This window comes from Electrophorus electricus, chromosome 19 (genome assembly GCF_013358815.1).
Source record: "Electrophorus electricus isolate fEleEle1 chromosome 19, fEleEle1.pri, whole genome shotgun sequence".
In the NCBI taxonomy this organism is placed as follows: domain Eukaryota; kingdom Metazoa; phylum Chordata; class Actinopteri; order Gymnotiformes; family Gymnotidae; genus Electrophorus; species Electrophorus electricus.
In genome coordinates, this window is record NC_049553.1 from 15,452,590 (window position 1) to 15,470,191 (window position 17,602).

The following is a 17,602-nucleotide window of genomic DNA, read 5'->3' on the forward strand; positions in this document are numbered from 1 at the left end:
CTCTCATTCACACACACTCACCTACTGACAAACACATACACACACATTTGCATTTTACATTTATGGCATTTGGGCAGACGAAGCGATTTACAAAAGTGCTTTGTCATTTACTCATAGAATACATTCTAGCCAGTACAGTAGGTTAGAGTTCAAGATACCATTGAAACACACACGCACACACTCTCTCTCTCACACCTTACACACACAGGTATTAAGCCACTACGAGCTGTCAACACAGCTACAGTGGATCTATTCAGCATCACAGATTCTCCGAGTCTCTGGTACTGATAAGGCACAGAACTTCTTCCAGCACATGTTTCCCGTTCATCATCAGACTGCATCCTGTGTGCACAGGGACATCTACCTGCTGGCACAGTGATTCCCTGAGATGTCACATTGAGTCAAGCATGAATTTTAAGTAAAAGAATCAGGCAGATGCGCTAATCAGATTAATCAAACCTCCAAGATGGTGTGATTAATCAGACATCCACCTAAAGCTGATGTGATTGATTAATATCATCTAAATCTGGTGTGATTCATCAGACCTCTACCTAAATCAGATCTTCACCCAAAATAGTTTGATTAATCACACCTCCACGTAAATCTGATGTGATTCATCAGACCTCTACCTAAAACCAGTGTGATTAACCAGATCTCCATATCAGGTTATTGTGTTTAATCTGATCTCCACCTAAAGCAGTTGTGTTTATACAGACCTTCACCTAAAGTTCTAATACCTGTTTCTAGGTATACAAAAATGCAAACCTCAATAAATCCTGTGCAGAGGGTTTGGTACATACAGCAAAATGTCCTTGTAAAAGGTTTCTCTGGTTGGCCTAGCAGACTAAATCCATGCTCAAGCAAAGTGTTGCTACCCCTGTAAAATAATGGCTCCAGTAAAAATAAAAGTATCTTTCCAGAAGAGAACCAGTCAAGAGCTGTGGAACGGAAGTGTCCCCAATACAAACTGAATAGTCCTCTGGTCCCGTAATTCCAACAGAACTGTCCTCTGTGTTACCGTAGTCTGAAATTTACTGATGACCAACAGCAAAGCAGTTCAGGCACTCAAATCAACATTATAAGAGTATAAATATAAATGTAAATATAACAAAAAATGCTTAGAAAAATATTAGTCCATCAAAATGTGACAGCAATACATAATATGTAACATATTACAGACGTGCATGACAAGGTTACAGAAGTACATGACTACATAAGTAAATATAAGCAACTTCTACAGGAAATACTAGTCATTGACGTGACTGCAGTTTATCTGTATTTCAAAATGTGTGCAACAGATGGCGCTATTTACACAGAACTCATTTTTTAAAAAGCTCTCTCTCTCTCTCTCTCTCTCTGCTTCATAAAGTTCTCCAAAGCAGGCATGACCGTAATTAGACACCTCATCATTTTGGGCTTACACTCTTTCAACTGATTTTCTTTCTGTTGTGTCACTCAATGGTGTCTAACCTCAGTTCTGGACACCTGGTGTGGTTGTTCACTCCTCTATGAGCCGATAGCCTTCATTCTGTCTATATATCGATTATGGGATTGATGTGGTTGGTTGCTACTCTTGTAGCTCATCTGTTCAGTCTGTTCAGTCACCATTTATTGTCTAGAGCTTCATTAAAAATAACTTGGTTTCACTAAATAAAGAGAAAATATAGCCTACTGCCTTTACAAACATTTGGGAGAGGACAGGTTGTTCTAAAGAGCTCGCTGGATTCCAGTATGGTTCTGTAATGAAGTGACAGACCACATAAAGTTACCACGTACATTAATGACATCACCCAAATGTACATACATTAATGACATCACCCAAGTGTACGTATGTTAATGACAACAGCCATTTTTAGGGAATAATTTTTAGAGGATGAGGTGAGTGGTGAGATGACATCAGTTTGACTTTTATTTTAGAATTTAACTTTCACTTGTGTAACAGAGAAAACAGTAAATTGCAGGATTATTATAAATGAAATAATAACGCCAGCCTCATCTGAGCTAAAGCTTCATGTTTACAAAATGATTCATCTCCTTGCCCAAGGGAACAATTGCTCTAATAGGTAGGTACAAGTGAAATTGCAATTTGTAAGGAAAACATAATGGAGAGAAGATACAATACACAGTCACCATTTGAGTGCCAGTACGGTTATGCTCCGCCCATGTTTGCCGACCAGGAGGTCAACGTGGGTGTCTGGTCTGCTGAGCAGACAGTCAGACGCTGCCGCTTGGCCTGGAGGAGGGCACGCAGGGCTCTCATCTGCTACAGCTGCTCAAAAATGTTATGCTACAAGAGACGGTAACCAGCGTGGACTTATCTGCCGGGACAGCGGGTTTGGCTATCGGCCAAGGACCTGCCTTTGCGTGGTGATACCCGCAAATTCGCCCCTTGCTACATTGGGCCGTTCAAGGTTCTTTGCCGCATAAACCCTGTTTCTTATCGCCTTGCCCTTCCCCCGTCATTGCGTGTCCACCCTACTTTTCACGCGTCTCACCTTAGGCCTGTATTGTGTTTGGTGGGCCCCTCCGACCCGCCAGGCCTGCGCATGGTGGACAGGGCACCAGCGTACACAGTCAGGCGTCTCTTGGATGTCCGGCGGGTTTGTGGTGGAGTCCAGTATTTGGTGGACTGGGAGGGATACGGAGCATTCCTGGGTCCCCTCCCATCACATCCTCGATCGTGAACTCATTCGGGCTTTTCAGCAGGATCGTGCAGCTGGCCTTGGGACGTCAGGACCCGCCCCTTCCGGGGGGGGTACTGTAAGGGTTGGCACCAGGCCAAGACCCCCCTCCGGCCACCAGAGGGAGGCCTCGAGTCAACCACACCACTAATCAGGCTTAACACCCAACAGCTAGGCTAGACCTTATATAAGCCCAGTGACCCAATCATTCACTGCTGGGTCTGAGCCAAGCTCCTAGCCGGTAATTTAAGGTGTTGAGGTCTGTGAGCTCTCGTGCTACACCTCACTTCTGTGCTGTGAGAGTTTCTGTGTTTTTACACATCCCCTCCTCTCTCCAGTTTTCCCTCTCGAGTCTGTCTTTCTCCCGAGGCTTCCCTTAGCCATTCAAGTTCCTCCCTGTTTTCTGGTTTTGTTTGGGAAGTTTTAGTTTGAGTTTTCCCCAGTGCATGGGGGGTTGCCATTTCTTCCCCTGACATCCTTTGTTCTCCCTTTTTTCCATGCTCGGTGTAGTGTTTAGTTTTTCCTTTTGTTTTACCTGACCCAAGCTCTAACTGTTTGGCACATGGGCCCACCATTTGTTAGAATGTGGTTTCTCACCCAGTAGGCTGTTGGTGTCATCACCTAGCTGACCAAGCCCACCTTACAGAAAGACCCAGGGAAAAGTGGAGAGGGGAGGGACTGTGTAAAAACATGAACACCCTCGCAGACAAGAAGTGAGGTGTAGCACGAGGGCTCACAGACCTCAATACCTGAAGTTACCAGCTAGGAGCTTGGCTTAGAACTTTGGCAAAGACCCAGCACTGAATGACTGGGTCACTGAGCTTATATAAAGTCTAGCCCAGCTGTTGGGTGTTGAGCCTGATTAGTGGTGTGGTTGACTCAAGGCCTCCTTCTGGAGGAGGCCTCGGCCTGGCACCAACCCTTACACCTGGCTAACATCCCTTGGTGTGTACCTGATAATACGGGTGTTGATAGTTTAAATGTTAGATGAGAAGGAGGGGGGAAGAGACACCGCCTGGAAGTTTGGTGTCCAAGGCAAGGGGTCAGATGCAAGTGCAGAGAAGTCTTAATCAAACAACAATGCAAAAACATAAAATTTAAACAGGGTGAGACACATAAATTAAGGGACCAGGCTACCAGAACAAACACAGGCTCAAACACCGAACAGCAGAATATCATAATGAACAAGTATCTGAAAGAACCAAACATGAGCCAAGCACTGAAAATGACCAAACACCTGACAACCAGAGATACAAAACACAGGGCTTAAAATACTATAACTAACCAGGACTAACAAGACACAGGTGAACACAATTGCAGGCAGAGATGCAAACAAGTATTTTTTTTCTCTTCTTTCCTTTCTCTCTCATTATTTGTTTAGCCACGCCCTGTTCACCATGAATCATGTTTGGGTTAGTTTTGTTATTTTGTTTTGCTATAGCTCCATGTTAGTTTGATACCTCTGGTCATTATCATCATATTCATTTAATTCCTATATGCAATTTTTCCTTTACCTCTGATTACTCAATAAACAGACTCTTCACTGTATCAATTGTGATTCAAGAGTGTTATTCTAATTTCAGTTATACAAGAAAAAAATCATGTTATTTGTGACTTATGAGCTGAGACTGAATAATCACTAATGAAATAATTAAAATTCACTGATAATCAGGGTGGTGCCCCAATTAATCTTCTCAATTTTGATGGTCCATTTACTTAAGCGTTCATATCACTACAGTTTATATCTATGCTTAGTTTATACCTACATTTATTCATAGTTTATTAGTGGCCTTTATGCTTAATTTATACTTACAGTTGTATTTAAAGGTTTGGGCATACTGGGCCAACAAGCTGGTTGTGTTTTTCATCTTTTCCCCAATGTTGCATGGTGCCTTGCATTTCTTTCAAGTTAGAGGAAGGCATCAGCTCCAGCAGTTGATGTTAAAGAGAAAACTCCTGGTTATGGTAATTAATACAGCAAGGACCCTGGTTCAAGCCAATGAGAAAATGCCTCGTTAGGCTAATTAATACAGCAGTGACCCTGGTCCCAGCCAATGAGAACTCCTTTTAGGCTAATTAATACAGCAGTGACCCTGCTCCCTGTGACGCAGGTGGCACAGAGGAAGCAAGAGGTGGGGTAGTGAGGAAGTGCTCTTTATTATCAATAATGGAATCACCAATAGGAGCACTCACACAACAAAACAAAGTCATCTTCTCCGTGAGTGGTAGCGCTGGGGCGGGTAGGGGCAGGTAGACTCTCAGTCTGAGGTCGGCTAATGTGCAGTGCTATCATCTGGGGCCTGTGGATTTAAATAGGTGAAGTAGTCAATAAGGAACAGGTGAAGCTGATCAGTAGTGAGGGGATCGGGAGCAGTGTGTGTGTGTGTGTGGTAAGATCCCTAGCAGGAGTGGGCGTGTCCCTCCTGTTGGCTGTCCAACCGTGACAGTCCCAGCCAATGAGAAAATGCCTTGTTAGGCTAATTAATACAGCCATGACCCTGGTCCCAGCCAATGAGAAGATGCTTGGTTGGCTAATTAACACAGCAATGACCCTGGTCCCAGCCACTAGATTTACATTTACCTGATGTTTTTATCAAAAGCAACTTACAATCACAACTGAGTACAATTTGAGTAATTGAGGGTCTTGCTCAGGGGCCCAACAGTGATAACTTGGCAGTGGTGTGGCTTGAACCCACAATCTTCCAATTACAAGTCAATTACCTTAACCAGTGAGATACCACTGCCACTACAGTCCATAGCTAGATTTGGGAACGGCTAATAAGCATTTAGTTTCATCCAGGTATCAACCTTGCTGCTTATGTAAGAGGATCTGCCTTTCTTCATATAATCACAAAACAAATCTGTATCCCACTAACTTTGAGACTACTGACTAAAGACATCTTCCTCTCAGCACTAATTCAGGAGTGGATGGGAACTTCATGGAGTAAAGATCGACCTGCAACTGCCTCACTCTAACAACTGCTTGCTTCCACACTGAATCCATTCAGTTTTTCATTATCCTCTCAGCCCATAATCATTTTGGGCCTCCCCTGGCTTTTCAAACACAACCCCAGAATCTCTTGGTTCACTCACTGCTTGGAGTGACCACGGTTTTAGTACATGCATAGCTGTTCCTGTGAGAACCACCTCCATAGGAAGTTCCCTAACACCAGATCTTGACACATTAACTAAGGAATCCATTGATTTCACTGATGTCTTCAGCAAAAGCCATACCACTAAGTTACCCCCATCATAGATCTTACGATTGCACCTGCTACCTGACAGTCCCCTGCTTAAGAAATCTAAGGCTTACCCTCTATATATCATAGACACTGAAACTATGGAGAAATACACACAGTAGCCCTCACTCAATGTTTTATACACCCTTCCATGTCCCCTGTAGCTGCTGGAATTTTATGTAGAAAAGACAGATGATGGCCTCTGTCCCTGCATTGATTCCAGGGCTCTCATGTGAGTCACTGTAACCTTTCCCTATAATCTGATTCTGTTCCCTTCAACCCAGGAGAATCACCACGGTGTTCACAAAATTAGATTTGAGAAATGCATGCAATCACATTCACATCATACCAGATGAATGGAAGACTGTTTATTCATTATGTCTAAAAGAGACTGGAGTACTGGAACACTGGTAGTACTGACTGGAGGCCACTCATCATCCCTTCCTGATATTAACAGACCATTAATATCTGGAGTATCTGAAAACCACTAAATGACTAAATCCAAGACAGGCTAGATGTTCATTATTTTGTACCTCCTTTCATCTGCATCTTGGCATCCGTTCGCTGATATCTCCATGAAGACATTAAGCCAAAACTGAATAAAGCTCTTCCTCAGGAAACCCCACCAGGAAAACCTTATGTCCTGGTCTCCTTGCAGGGACAGCTCCTCAACTGGGATCCCTCACTAGTTAGCACTGGTCAGCCACGTAACTACCATACGTAACCCAGGTTAACCTCTGGCTTCTGCACATCACATAAATGTTCAGTGTTTTATGTGATGTGGACAATTAAACTAACAGACATAGAAATTCATCATTATTGCAGCTTTAAAACTATTCGGTTAATTAGACTGCAGTGTAAAATGAAGGTTTCCTGTACCTTTAACAGCTTTGCCCTTAAAAAATGATGCGAATGAAGTAAAAATCAGTTCAGTTGAGTCAGACAAAAGAGAGAAACAGTGAAGAAAAAAGAACAAGAGAACATTTTTAGAAGTAAATGAAGACGAACTGCCTTCATTAGTCATCAAATGATTGGTGAGTCTGAACTATTAGACTAACGAGTACAAATTAGTTACTTAACTGTGAATGTAAAACTGTATTTAGCTTTGGGTAGAAAGGTTATTATAAAACTGTGTTGTTGTATTAAATTGAGAACATGATGAATTGCAAGTTAAGCATGAAGAGTTTTGTGAGTAAACTGTGTTTAGGTGAGAACTAGCCTGTAGTAGTTACTAGCTTGCTATCTCACCTCCATTTTGTCAGTATTACAGATCATGTAGCCTAACGGTTCATCACTAGCCACGAAATGTTCAGTGTTTTTCGTACGAAGTAAGCTGTTAATTACCGCTTATGTGACAATGATAATTGAGTTAATGGAGTTATTTTGAGCCTTCATGACCTGTAATACAGGTCAGTTTTTCCTTTCTTTTTCATGTATGTTGTGTTCATAGAAGTGAATTGAGTTAATTGATTTAAGGTGACTTCTCATGTTGAGCCAACACAGTGCCTGACTACTGAATGTATGCTACCCCGTTCCTCCAGGACAGACTGTTCCTCATTCGGACAGATATTTTTCTTTTTGAGTTGGAGGAAAACCGATTCTGAGGAGAGAGATTTTTTTGCCCCTTTTCCTACAAAAGAAAATTATTTTGCCTGATAGATGATAAAGCAAACTGAAAAAGGTTAACATACACAATACTAGTTTTTACGAAGGAATCAATTATTTAAATTATTATAATAAACTGTAATACTTGTACGAGTAATATACTTACCTTGACTGTGACCCAAAACAGACCTGGAAACTTGATTGCATTAAATAGGTGGAAATCATAAATTTAAATAATAAATTAATTATATGTCAATATTCTGACTCATTGTGCAGTATTCCCCGTCTCCATACGTTGGCCCCTGAATATCTTTATCTGACTGTGTCCTCTGAACCCCGTGAACACGTGTTCTCAGAAACTGGTGGCATCATCAGTGAAAAAGGAGCAGAGTAAGTCCAGGTCCAGCAGAACAAATAATCTTCTAGAATAAAACACACAAGTCTATTTCTGATGTTTCTCTACTTCTGTTTATTTCTGTGCTCATCAGATGTACATTCAATAGAGGTCATTCTCACACGACCAAATATCACATGGCACATGAGGAGAATAAAAACAAAATACTTTGTTGAAACACATACATTCAGATATAAAAGAAAAGCATGCCAACATCACTGCATGGTGTGTGGTGTAGGTGTGGACAAGATTATTATCCACACCGAAGTGAATGAAGCAATGATGGTGTAGTATTTTTATTTGCACAGCAGAGGGCACAGTAGAGCTGCGTTTCAAATACCTCAAAACGCCAAACCATTTTCACTTCAAATGCGTTACTGTTTCAGAGTCTCGTTCTGCCCATCACTACTAATCAAAACAAAACAGTAGTGTAGCAGTGATGTACTGCATTTGTCCTGTAGTTTAATCAGAATGAGCTGCTACTGTTCAGGATTCTAACAGCATATCAGTGTTTTCACACCTTCCACCTGATGTCTCCTGAGTGTCTGCAGTAGCAATCCTTCAATTCACTCAGTTCCTCCACCTGCTGCTGTATTATACTGTTGTAGTAGTTCCGCCACCTGCTGCTGTATTATACTGTTGTAGCAGTTCCTCTACCTGCTGCTGTATTATACTGCTGTAGTAGTTCCTCCACCTGTTGCTGTATTATACTGCTGTAGTAGTTCCTCTACCTGCTGCTGTATTATACTGCTGTAGAAGTTCCTCCACCTGTTGCTGTATTATACTGCTGTAGTAGTTCCTCCACCTGCTGCTGTATGATACTGCTGTAGTTCCTCCACCTGCTGCTGTATGATACTGCTGTAGTAGTTCCTCCATCTGCTGCTTTATTATACGAGAAGAAATTGCTTCTCTTCTTCTCCTTCTTATTGTATGTCATATATGTGTGTGTTTATTGATTGGTGTGATGTTTTATTTGTGCCATACAATTGTACACACTTTGTTGTATTTTCATATATTAAACACTTTGTAAATTTCTCACCCAAATGAAATATGCTATAAAATTATTACAGCCTGTTTTTAAATGACTGGACAGATTGGGTGAGGTGTCGCATTAAGAACTATATTGTAATGTGGTAGAAGTCATTCATATACAGACATTAATTTTTCATCTCTTATAATATCAAATCTTATGTAAAGTACTGAATTTAATGTGGTATAGATGCTGGATTTCCAAATAATAATAAACTGTAAGAAGACTGGAATAAAGAATTAATCTGTGGTTTAATTGGATCAAATTTTCAGTCAATAAATAAACGCTTTCGCTACTGTCAAAGTACCATCCATTTAAATAAAAATCAGACCTGAGATCTAAGGTCATTAACAGGACAGATGATCAGAGGTGCTGAGTTTTTACCTCCATCACTCAGGCAGGGACTAAAGTATGGATAGAGTTTCTCAGTGAAAGACTGACCAGTGAAAGAGTAGATATGAGACCTGGCCTCAACATCATAGAAGGAGACCAGACCCTCCTCGTAATCCACAAACACCCCCACCTTCTTGGGAGCCTGCTTCAAGGAGAGAGACACACTGGGAGAGTCCATAGCTGCATATTCTGTCTCATTCCTCAGCCACACAGCCCAGAATCCATTCTTAGGAGAAGCTGTAATATCAGCATTTCTGTTAATGGACTCTCTGACCACTCCTAAATCCCACTCAGTATTCCCTCTGACCTGCACCTCATAGTAAAACCTCCCTGAGGAGAACCCCTCCTTTCCCAGCACATCAGTATAAAGATTAAATCTCTCTGGGTTGTCAGGGAGATTCTGTGGTGTGTCTCCATGTCTCACTTGTTTCCCATCAGCAGACAGGAAGAGATGTGGATGAGCTGTATTAGAATCCAGAGTCACATCCACTGGGAGAAAGAGACACAGTTTAAACCCATTTAACAGTGTACAGTGTGTCATAGTGAAGACATGCTGTATATATTTAGTCATGTGACCAGTGAGAGCCCACACACCTGCATATTGCTGAATTCTCTTCAGCTCTGTTTGGAAAAGAATAACAGACAATCACTCACAGTTGGGATTTACATTTTAATTCATTAAAAACCTGATTAGTGTAAACTATAATAGAGCACTGTAAGAATGACATGAAAGAACTCATGGCACAGTGCTGAACACTGAGGAACATTGTTAACAGAGAATAATCTGTAATGACAAAGGAAGAATACATAGGATTAAATAATTGAGATTTATATATAGATGCACAATAAACACAACATTCCAACACAACCCCTCTACTCCAACTCTCAAGGTCTTACTGATCACTAAATACTTACTGATCTCAGGAAGCTTCTCCATTTCCTTCCTGAGTGTTTCCTGAAGCTGAGACAGAGCTCTCCTCAGAGTCTCCACACTCAGAGGAGTGTTAATGGTGATGTCAGTCCAGTCCTTGGTGTGTGGAGGGCTACACAGGGACGGGTACATCTACAGGAGAGACGAGAGAGGAGAACCCCCTCAGGATGGGGAGGGCTGTCTGTGATGTGCTGCACTGCTATTGAGAAACAGAGGGACTCTGACCTGTAGGAGGTGGATGTGGTCCTCGGTGTCAGAGAGCTGCTCCAGCTCAGTGTCTCTCCTCTTTAGCTCAGTGATTTCCTGCTGCAGCTCTTTAATGAACTCTTCAGCCTGCCGCTCTGCTGCTTCCTGCTTCTCCTCCAGCACCTGAAGCAGCTCAGCCTGGCTTCTCTCAATACAGCGCACCAGAGAACTGAAGACCTCCATACTGTCTGCCTTTTCCTTCTCTGTGGTTTTCTAACAGGAGACAAACACATTTCCTCATGGTGTTTAATTTATCTTTATGGGTGGTTACATTACTAATATTCCATATAGACCACTGCTGTGATGCAGTTCAAATCAAATCAAATCAAAGTTTATTTGTCACATACATAGTCATACACAGTATAACTGGCAGTGAAATGCCTTTGGTGACTGCTCTGCCCATTGCCAAGGAGAGATCCATAAAAATATACAGATCAGGGTAATGTGAGTTTAACTGGAATAGATCATAAAATGTATTTAAAAAGGAAAGAAGAAAATAAAGACTAAAGATATAAAGTGGAAATTGTCTGGGGGAAAAAATAAACAGATAAATGCGAATGAGGATGAATGAATAAATATGCCCAGATAAATAATGAATCAAAAGGGAATGTATGAATATGATTATATACAACATACAATTTTACAGATTTACAATTTTTACAATTTCCAGCTTAGGGTGAAGGTGTGCAATATGACACAGTACAATATGGTGCAGGGAAAATAGCACAAAAAATGGGTGTATAAGAGAACGTGTATGATGTTATACAATTGCGCAGTTGTGCAGTTATCCAGTTTGGGGTGAAGGTGTGCAGTATGGCGCAGTGCAGATAGCAAAATATAGGTTGTAAGAGCATGTATGACTGTGTGAGTGTGTATGATGTTATCATGAACAATGGTCCAGTCCACAGTAATCCCATCAGTTCCATCAATTGTCCTGGTTCAGAGCCCGAATGGCCTGCGGGAAGAAGCTCCTCTTCCGTCTCTCTGTGTTAGTCTTCAGGGAGCGAAAGCGCTTCCCTGACCTCAACAGAGAGAAAAGCCTATTGTTGGGAAGGGTGGGGTCCCTCACAATCCTCCTGGCCTTGGTCTGGCACCACTTGTAATAGATGGTCTGCAGGTCAGGAAGTTCTGTATGAGTGATGCGCTCTGCTGAACGCACCACCGTCTGGAGTGCTTGTCTGTCTTGCTTGGTGCAGTTCCCAAACCAGACTGTGATGTTCCCCGTGAGGATGCTCTCAATAGTGCAGGTGTATAAGTTCCGCAGCATCTTGGAGGGCAGTCTGAAATCTCTTCGGCGTCTGAGATGGTAAAGACGCTGACGAGCCTTCTTTGCCAGGGAGTTGATGTGGTGGGGAGATGTGAACTCCAAGATACCTGAACTGTCTACTCTCTCCATGGTGGTTCCACTGATCCTCACAGGCTGGTAGTGCCGCTCCTGTTTCTTGCAGCAGTCCACAATCAACTCTTTTGTCTTACTGATGTTTAGGAAGAGATTATTTTCCTGGCACCGGTTTTCCAGGTCTTTAATCTCCTCCAGGTAGGCCCTCTCATCGTTGTCTGAGATCAGGCCCATGACGACGGTATCCTCAGCAAACTTGACAATGACGGTAGAGCTGGAAGTGGCCACGCAGTCGTATGTGTACAGTGAGTAGAGTAGGAGGCTTAGGCCACAACCCTGGGGAGCTACAATGCTGAAGGTGAGGATGGATGAGACACAGTTGCCCACCTATACTGATTGTGGTCTGTCTGTTAGGAAGTTGGAGATCCAGTCACACAGGGATGGATGCAGTCCCAGGTCCTCCAACTTGGTAGTGAGTCTAGCGTTAAATGCTGAACTGTAGTCGACAAACACCATTTTAACATTATTACCCCTCCCTTTGTCCATGAGGGTCAGTGTGAGTGTGGTGTGAAGCAGATGTGCAATTGCATTACCAGTGGAGCAGTTGTGGTGGTATGCAAACTGCAGTGGGTCCATGGAAGCTGGCAGTGAAGAGGTGATGAAGTCTATGACCAGATGTTCAAAGCACTTCATCACGACCAATGTGAAGGCAACAGGGCAGTAATCATTGAGGCCGGAAGGTGGAGGTTTCTTTAGCACAGGGACGATGGTGGATCACTTGAAGCAGGATGGGACAATTCCAAGCGTGAGGGAGAGGTTGAAGATGTCGGTGAATACAGGGGCTAGCTGGTCTGCGCAGGCTTTGAGGACTCTCCCGCAGATGCCGTCTGGTCCCGCTGCCTTCCTGGTATTCACTCTTTTGAACACACTCCTCACATCACTCTCTGTGATGATGAGAGGGCACTGTCCTCTGGTGGGCTCTGCGCATGCGCCGTTGGCTGTGCCGATAGCACCATTTGCGTTGTTGGTGCCAGCACTGTTAGCGTTAGTGGTGCTAGATGCAGCCTCGAAGCAAGCAAAGAATGTGTTTAGCTCGTTCACTAGAGATTCATCCACACTCATCAGTCCAGAGGGTGGGCTCCTGTAGTCCATGATCATAGTCCCTGCCACAAGGATCTAGAGCCACTCTGCTGGAACTGTGACTCTAGTTTCCTCCCGTAGCACCACTTCGCCACTCTCACTGTCCTGCGCACTCCGTATGCCGCAGATTTGTATTCGTCCATGTTCCCACTGATGATCCCCACGTTGTAGGCAGCAGTGCGAGAGTTCAGAGCCTTGCGGATGGTTTTGTCCACCCATGGCTTCTGGTTGGGAAACGTCTTGATGGTGGCTCTTGGGATTGTATCATCCACCAGTTTCCCAATAAACCCCACTACTGTCTCCATATAGTTGCTGACATCATCACTGCTGTGCCAGAACATGTCCCAGTCTGCGTCATCCAGGGTGTCCTGCAAAGCGGCCACCAACTGGTCTGTCCACCAATTGCTGGGTTCAGCCATCACTCGGTGAAGCAGAGGAGGCTGCAGTCCCGAATGTCCCTCTGGACCTTTATCCTGGCCTAGAGGTCGTGGAGCTTGTTGTCCAGAGACTGGACATTGGCTACCAGGATGCTTAGTAAGGGAGCTCGGTGTGCCCGAGCCCTCAGCCTGTTCCTGACGCTGGTTCGCTTTCCTCGAGGCCTTTTCCTCATGTCATGTCCTTTGTTCTCCCTCAGGATCTCCATCAGCCAGCTTGGGTCCGGGGTTAGAGACGGCTTGAGGTGACTGTTATGTATATCAAGAGAAATAAGAGCATCTCTGCTGTATGAGATGCGCGTCGTGGTGCAGAGAGAAGGGTTTTAGAGGGGAGATCGTGAAAATAGCGCAAAGAGCAAAAAGGAACAAAAAAAGTGCAAAGTGTGGATAGAGCAGTCACAACGGCAGTCGACCTCACCAGCACCATCTTACACCTTACATTCACACGCACATTATTGAGTTCCACAGACTGTCTGATCTCCTCAATCTTCTTCAGTCGGTTCTGGATCATCTGCTGAACTTCTGCCTGTGTGTTTCCCAGTTGAGTCTATAGCAGAGAGACAAATTACAATAAATCAAACTCCTGCATATCATAATTAATTCCTTTCAGATTCAAATATGTCAAAATCTCTGTTACCTTCTTCTCTCCACTCTCTGTCTCTATAGGAACAGTGGTGTGAGTTTTGTGGTCTCCCTCAGTGCAGAACTGACACACACATGTCTGGTCGTCTCTACAGAACAGCTCCAGAGGTCTCTCGTGTTTCTGGCAGATGTAGTCCTCCAGGTTCTCCACAGGATCGATCAGATGGTGTTTCTTCAATTTAGTGACTCTCTCATGAGATTCCAGATGAGTCTCACAGTAAGAGGTCACACAGATCAGACAGGACTTCAGGGCTGCATCTCTCGACCCAAAGCAGATGTCACACAGAACCAGAGATTTGACAGTTTTCTGTGGGCTGCTAGTGGATTTAATCTGAACTGACTTCTTAAACTTAGCAGCCAGTGCAGAGATGAAAGTGTTCACACGCAGCTCAGGTCTTTTAGAGAATTCCTCCTTACAAACTGGACACTGGCAGAGTGAACTGCTGTCCCAGCACTCTTTGAGACAGACCATGCAGAAGTTGTGACCACATGGAGTACTGACTGGATCAGTGAACACATCCAGACAGATGGAGCACTGGAGTTCATCTTCAGACAGGACACTGCTGGAGGAAGCCATGACTGACAGAGCAGACACACAGACACCATGAGAAGGAGATGAATCCACAAAAACTTCCCAATATTTTCACAGTAATTCAGTCAAAGAAGACTCAGTATACATTGTCTTTTAATAAATAAATACCAGCATCCTCCCTGTTTGGGGGATCATTAAGACTTTTTTAGTCATGATACATAATTCACCAGTTATCACTTAAAGAGTGAGAACATTAACACAAAAATAGAAAATGCCAGAGAAAAGGTGAAACATTAAATTCATAAAATATGTGAAATATGTAAATACTTGTACAAATGAAATATGTATCAGTACCTCAAAAAAAGGGGAAAAAATGCATGTGTGGGTCTATGTGCATGTCCCCGTGTGTGTGTGTGTGTGTGTGTGTGTGTGTGTGTATTTGTTTCTTGCCAATTATGTGTAGTGATATTTATATTTCATTATTAATAATTGATTGTGTAACTGTATATAAAGGAAAAGAGAGAAGGAATATAGAAACAGAATACATGTCTGCTTATTTATGCATGCACATACATGAATACACTATAAGCAAGAGTATTTTGACCATATCATCATTTTTATGCACATTTCCCAACACCAAGCTGTATAAACTTGAATGCTTATTGGATTTAAGCATATCAGGTAAAGTGTATTTCAGTAATGAGGGAGGGTGTGGCCCAAGGATATCAACACCCTATATCAAGGTGTGCATAAGTATTAGGCAGCTTTTTTTCCTCAGGCAAAAGAGGCCAAAAAAGAGATTTAACTGACTCTGAAAAGTCAAAAATTGTAAAAGGTCTTTCAGAGGGATGCAGCATTACTAAGAAAAATTAAAATTGCCCAGATATTGGGGCGTGATCACAGAACCATCAAATGTTTTGCCGCGTGCAGGGAGGATTCGCCATTGTTTGTAGCCACACCCTCCGTCATGGCACACACCTGTACAGGGGTTGATGTTACCTGTTTGTCTGTCTATTTAAACCCCCGCCTGTGTGTGCCTCATCGCTAGTCATTGGTATTGTTACGGCCATTGTTAGCGTGATCTATCGGTGTTCCTGTCTACACTGTTCGTCGTTATGTGTGAGTGCCGCAAGTGTCATCAATGTTCTGTCATTAAACGTCTCACTAAATCGACGGAGTCTGTGCATCCTGCGGCACTCGGGCCACCGTTGCAGTTGTGTAATAATCTGCACACTAATAGCTGTCCAATAATTATGCACACACATATTCTTCTAAGTAAACAAAAACCTCACTTTTATTTTCTTAAATATTCTGGTTTGAGGTTTATTAACATGTTGGATTAACCAAGAGCATTGTAGTTGTTGAATAGTAAAATGAATCCTCAAAAATACTTGTCTAATTGTACACACTGTGTGTGTGTGTGTGTGTGTGTGTATTTTATATATATATATATATATATATATATATATATATATATTATAATGCTACCATCTTAAATCAATCACATTTTCCAGACTCATCCTGTTCATACCTGTTCTTTATGTGAGCTACATTCTGTCTGCTCTAGTTCTGTCTACTTAAACAGTAACTGTTTGAACTTTACAATGTAAAGTATGTCTGAAATCTAACAGACCTAAAGCACTTTTATAAAAATTGTCAAAGTAAACAATAGTTTGTACAACGGTAGAAATGTGTTTAACTACAGGAAGTAGATTCAACAGCAACACTACTACAGAAATAAACTTGTACATCTAAGTATAACTCAGAATCATTTCCAACTTTACCTCAACACTGCAGATTAAGAAAACGTTCCACCTCTTAGTTTACCTGCACTGGTTTTAATTCCTCTCAGAAATTCCAGAGAAGCCGTGAGCTTGATTCTGGTGTTGACTCGGTTTTCTCTTTTAACTTTCGTTTCACTAGAGTAAAATCCTGAGGCCCCTCCCACCATTTAACAGTTATTTCATAATGTAGTTACACATTCTGACCGCCAGATGGCAGACATTTGCTATGTATACCTACAGTGTCTCTATGCGCCTCTTTTACTCAAAAAGCCGGACAGAGAAAACTTGTGCTGAACGCTCAAAGTGTCGTATGATGCGCTGGGTCTCAACACCCTGTGAGGACAGAAAAGCTGGTCTTTGATATTTTGCTGCACTGGGAGAACATTTTCTTGGAGAGTACCAGTTCATGCATATACAGTATTTTGTGTGCACAATGTCTGTTGTCGTTATATTTGTTGTTGTTACATTTTTTAAACTATATTGTGAACTCATTCTGTGTGAAGTGAGCAAACTGATAACAGAGGTAAACACACATTCTGATCTTAAGAAAGTATGAATGTATCATTTACAGAGAAAGAAAAAGACAAAAATGAAAACATTACAACAGCTTTTTTCATAATAAAATGACCTCTATTCAGTCAGGTTTTCATAGACTCAGTTAAGACTTAGAAAACATTTAGTAATATTTATTAGCTTTGTAACATTGTTTCTTAATTGTGTGCCTTGTTTTGCAAAAGAGAGTATTCCAACATACTTTTTAAAGTATGACAGTGATTTGGACATTATCAACTTTTCTTCAAAAAAATATAAAGGCAGCACATCTGCTTTCTCTGATGAGTTTCTAATTAAAGAAGGTGAGAAAACTAAAATGAACAAGGTGGTGAAATAAGTATGTGTACATGGGAAAATAAATTAATATATAATCAAATAAATATCTACATAAGGTAGTCCAGAACAGAATTTAATAGAATAAAATATAGTAGATGTAAGGGTTGGAAGCAGGCTGAGGCCCCCTCCAGACACCAGAGGGAGGCATTGAGTCAGGCACACTACCAATCAGGCTTGATGCCCAACAGCTAGTCTAGATCTATATAAGCCCAGTGACCCGGTCAATACTGGGTCTTTGTGAAAGTGCTGAGTCAAGCTCCTAGCCAGTAACTCTGGGTAGCCCTTGTGCTACACCTCTCTTCTGCTCTGCAAGGGTGTCTGTAT

General features: G+C 42.3%; 1 protein-coding gene across 2 annotated transcripts; it reads right to left on the reverse strand.

The window, feature by feature from the left end:
• Nucleotides 1–9,181: 9,181 nt before the first annotated feature.
• On the reverse strand, nucleotides 9,182–16,515 carry LOC113568806 (zinc finger protein RFP-like). 2 transcript variants are annotated; one of them, XM_035519857.1, is made up of 7 exons: nucleotides 16,434–16,515; nucleotides 14,070–14,653; nucleotides 13,884–13,979; nucleotides 10,499–10,732; nucleotides 10,258–10,405; nucleotides 9,937–9,963; nucleotides 9,182–9,831 (listed from the first exon to the last, which is right to left on the reverse strand). In XM_035519857.1, exons 2-7 carry the CDS (start codon nucleotides 14,649–14,651, stop codon nucleotides 9,275–9,277), a joined length of 1,644 nt encoding a protein of 547 aa, XP_035375750.1. In that variant the 5' UTR covers nucleotides 14,652–14,653; nucleotides 16,434–16,515; the 3' UTR covers nucleotides 9,182–9,274. The 2 variants fall into 2 exon arrangements, with proteins under 2 accessions (XP_035375750.1, XP_035375751.1); XM_035519858.1 differs by having other exon boundaries at nucleotides 16,391–16,479.
• Between the last annotated feature and the right edge of the window lie 1,087 nt (nucleotides 16,516–17,602).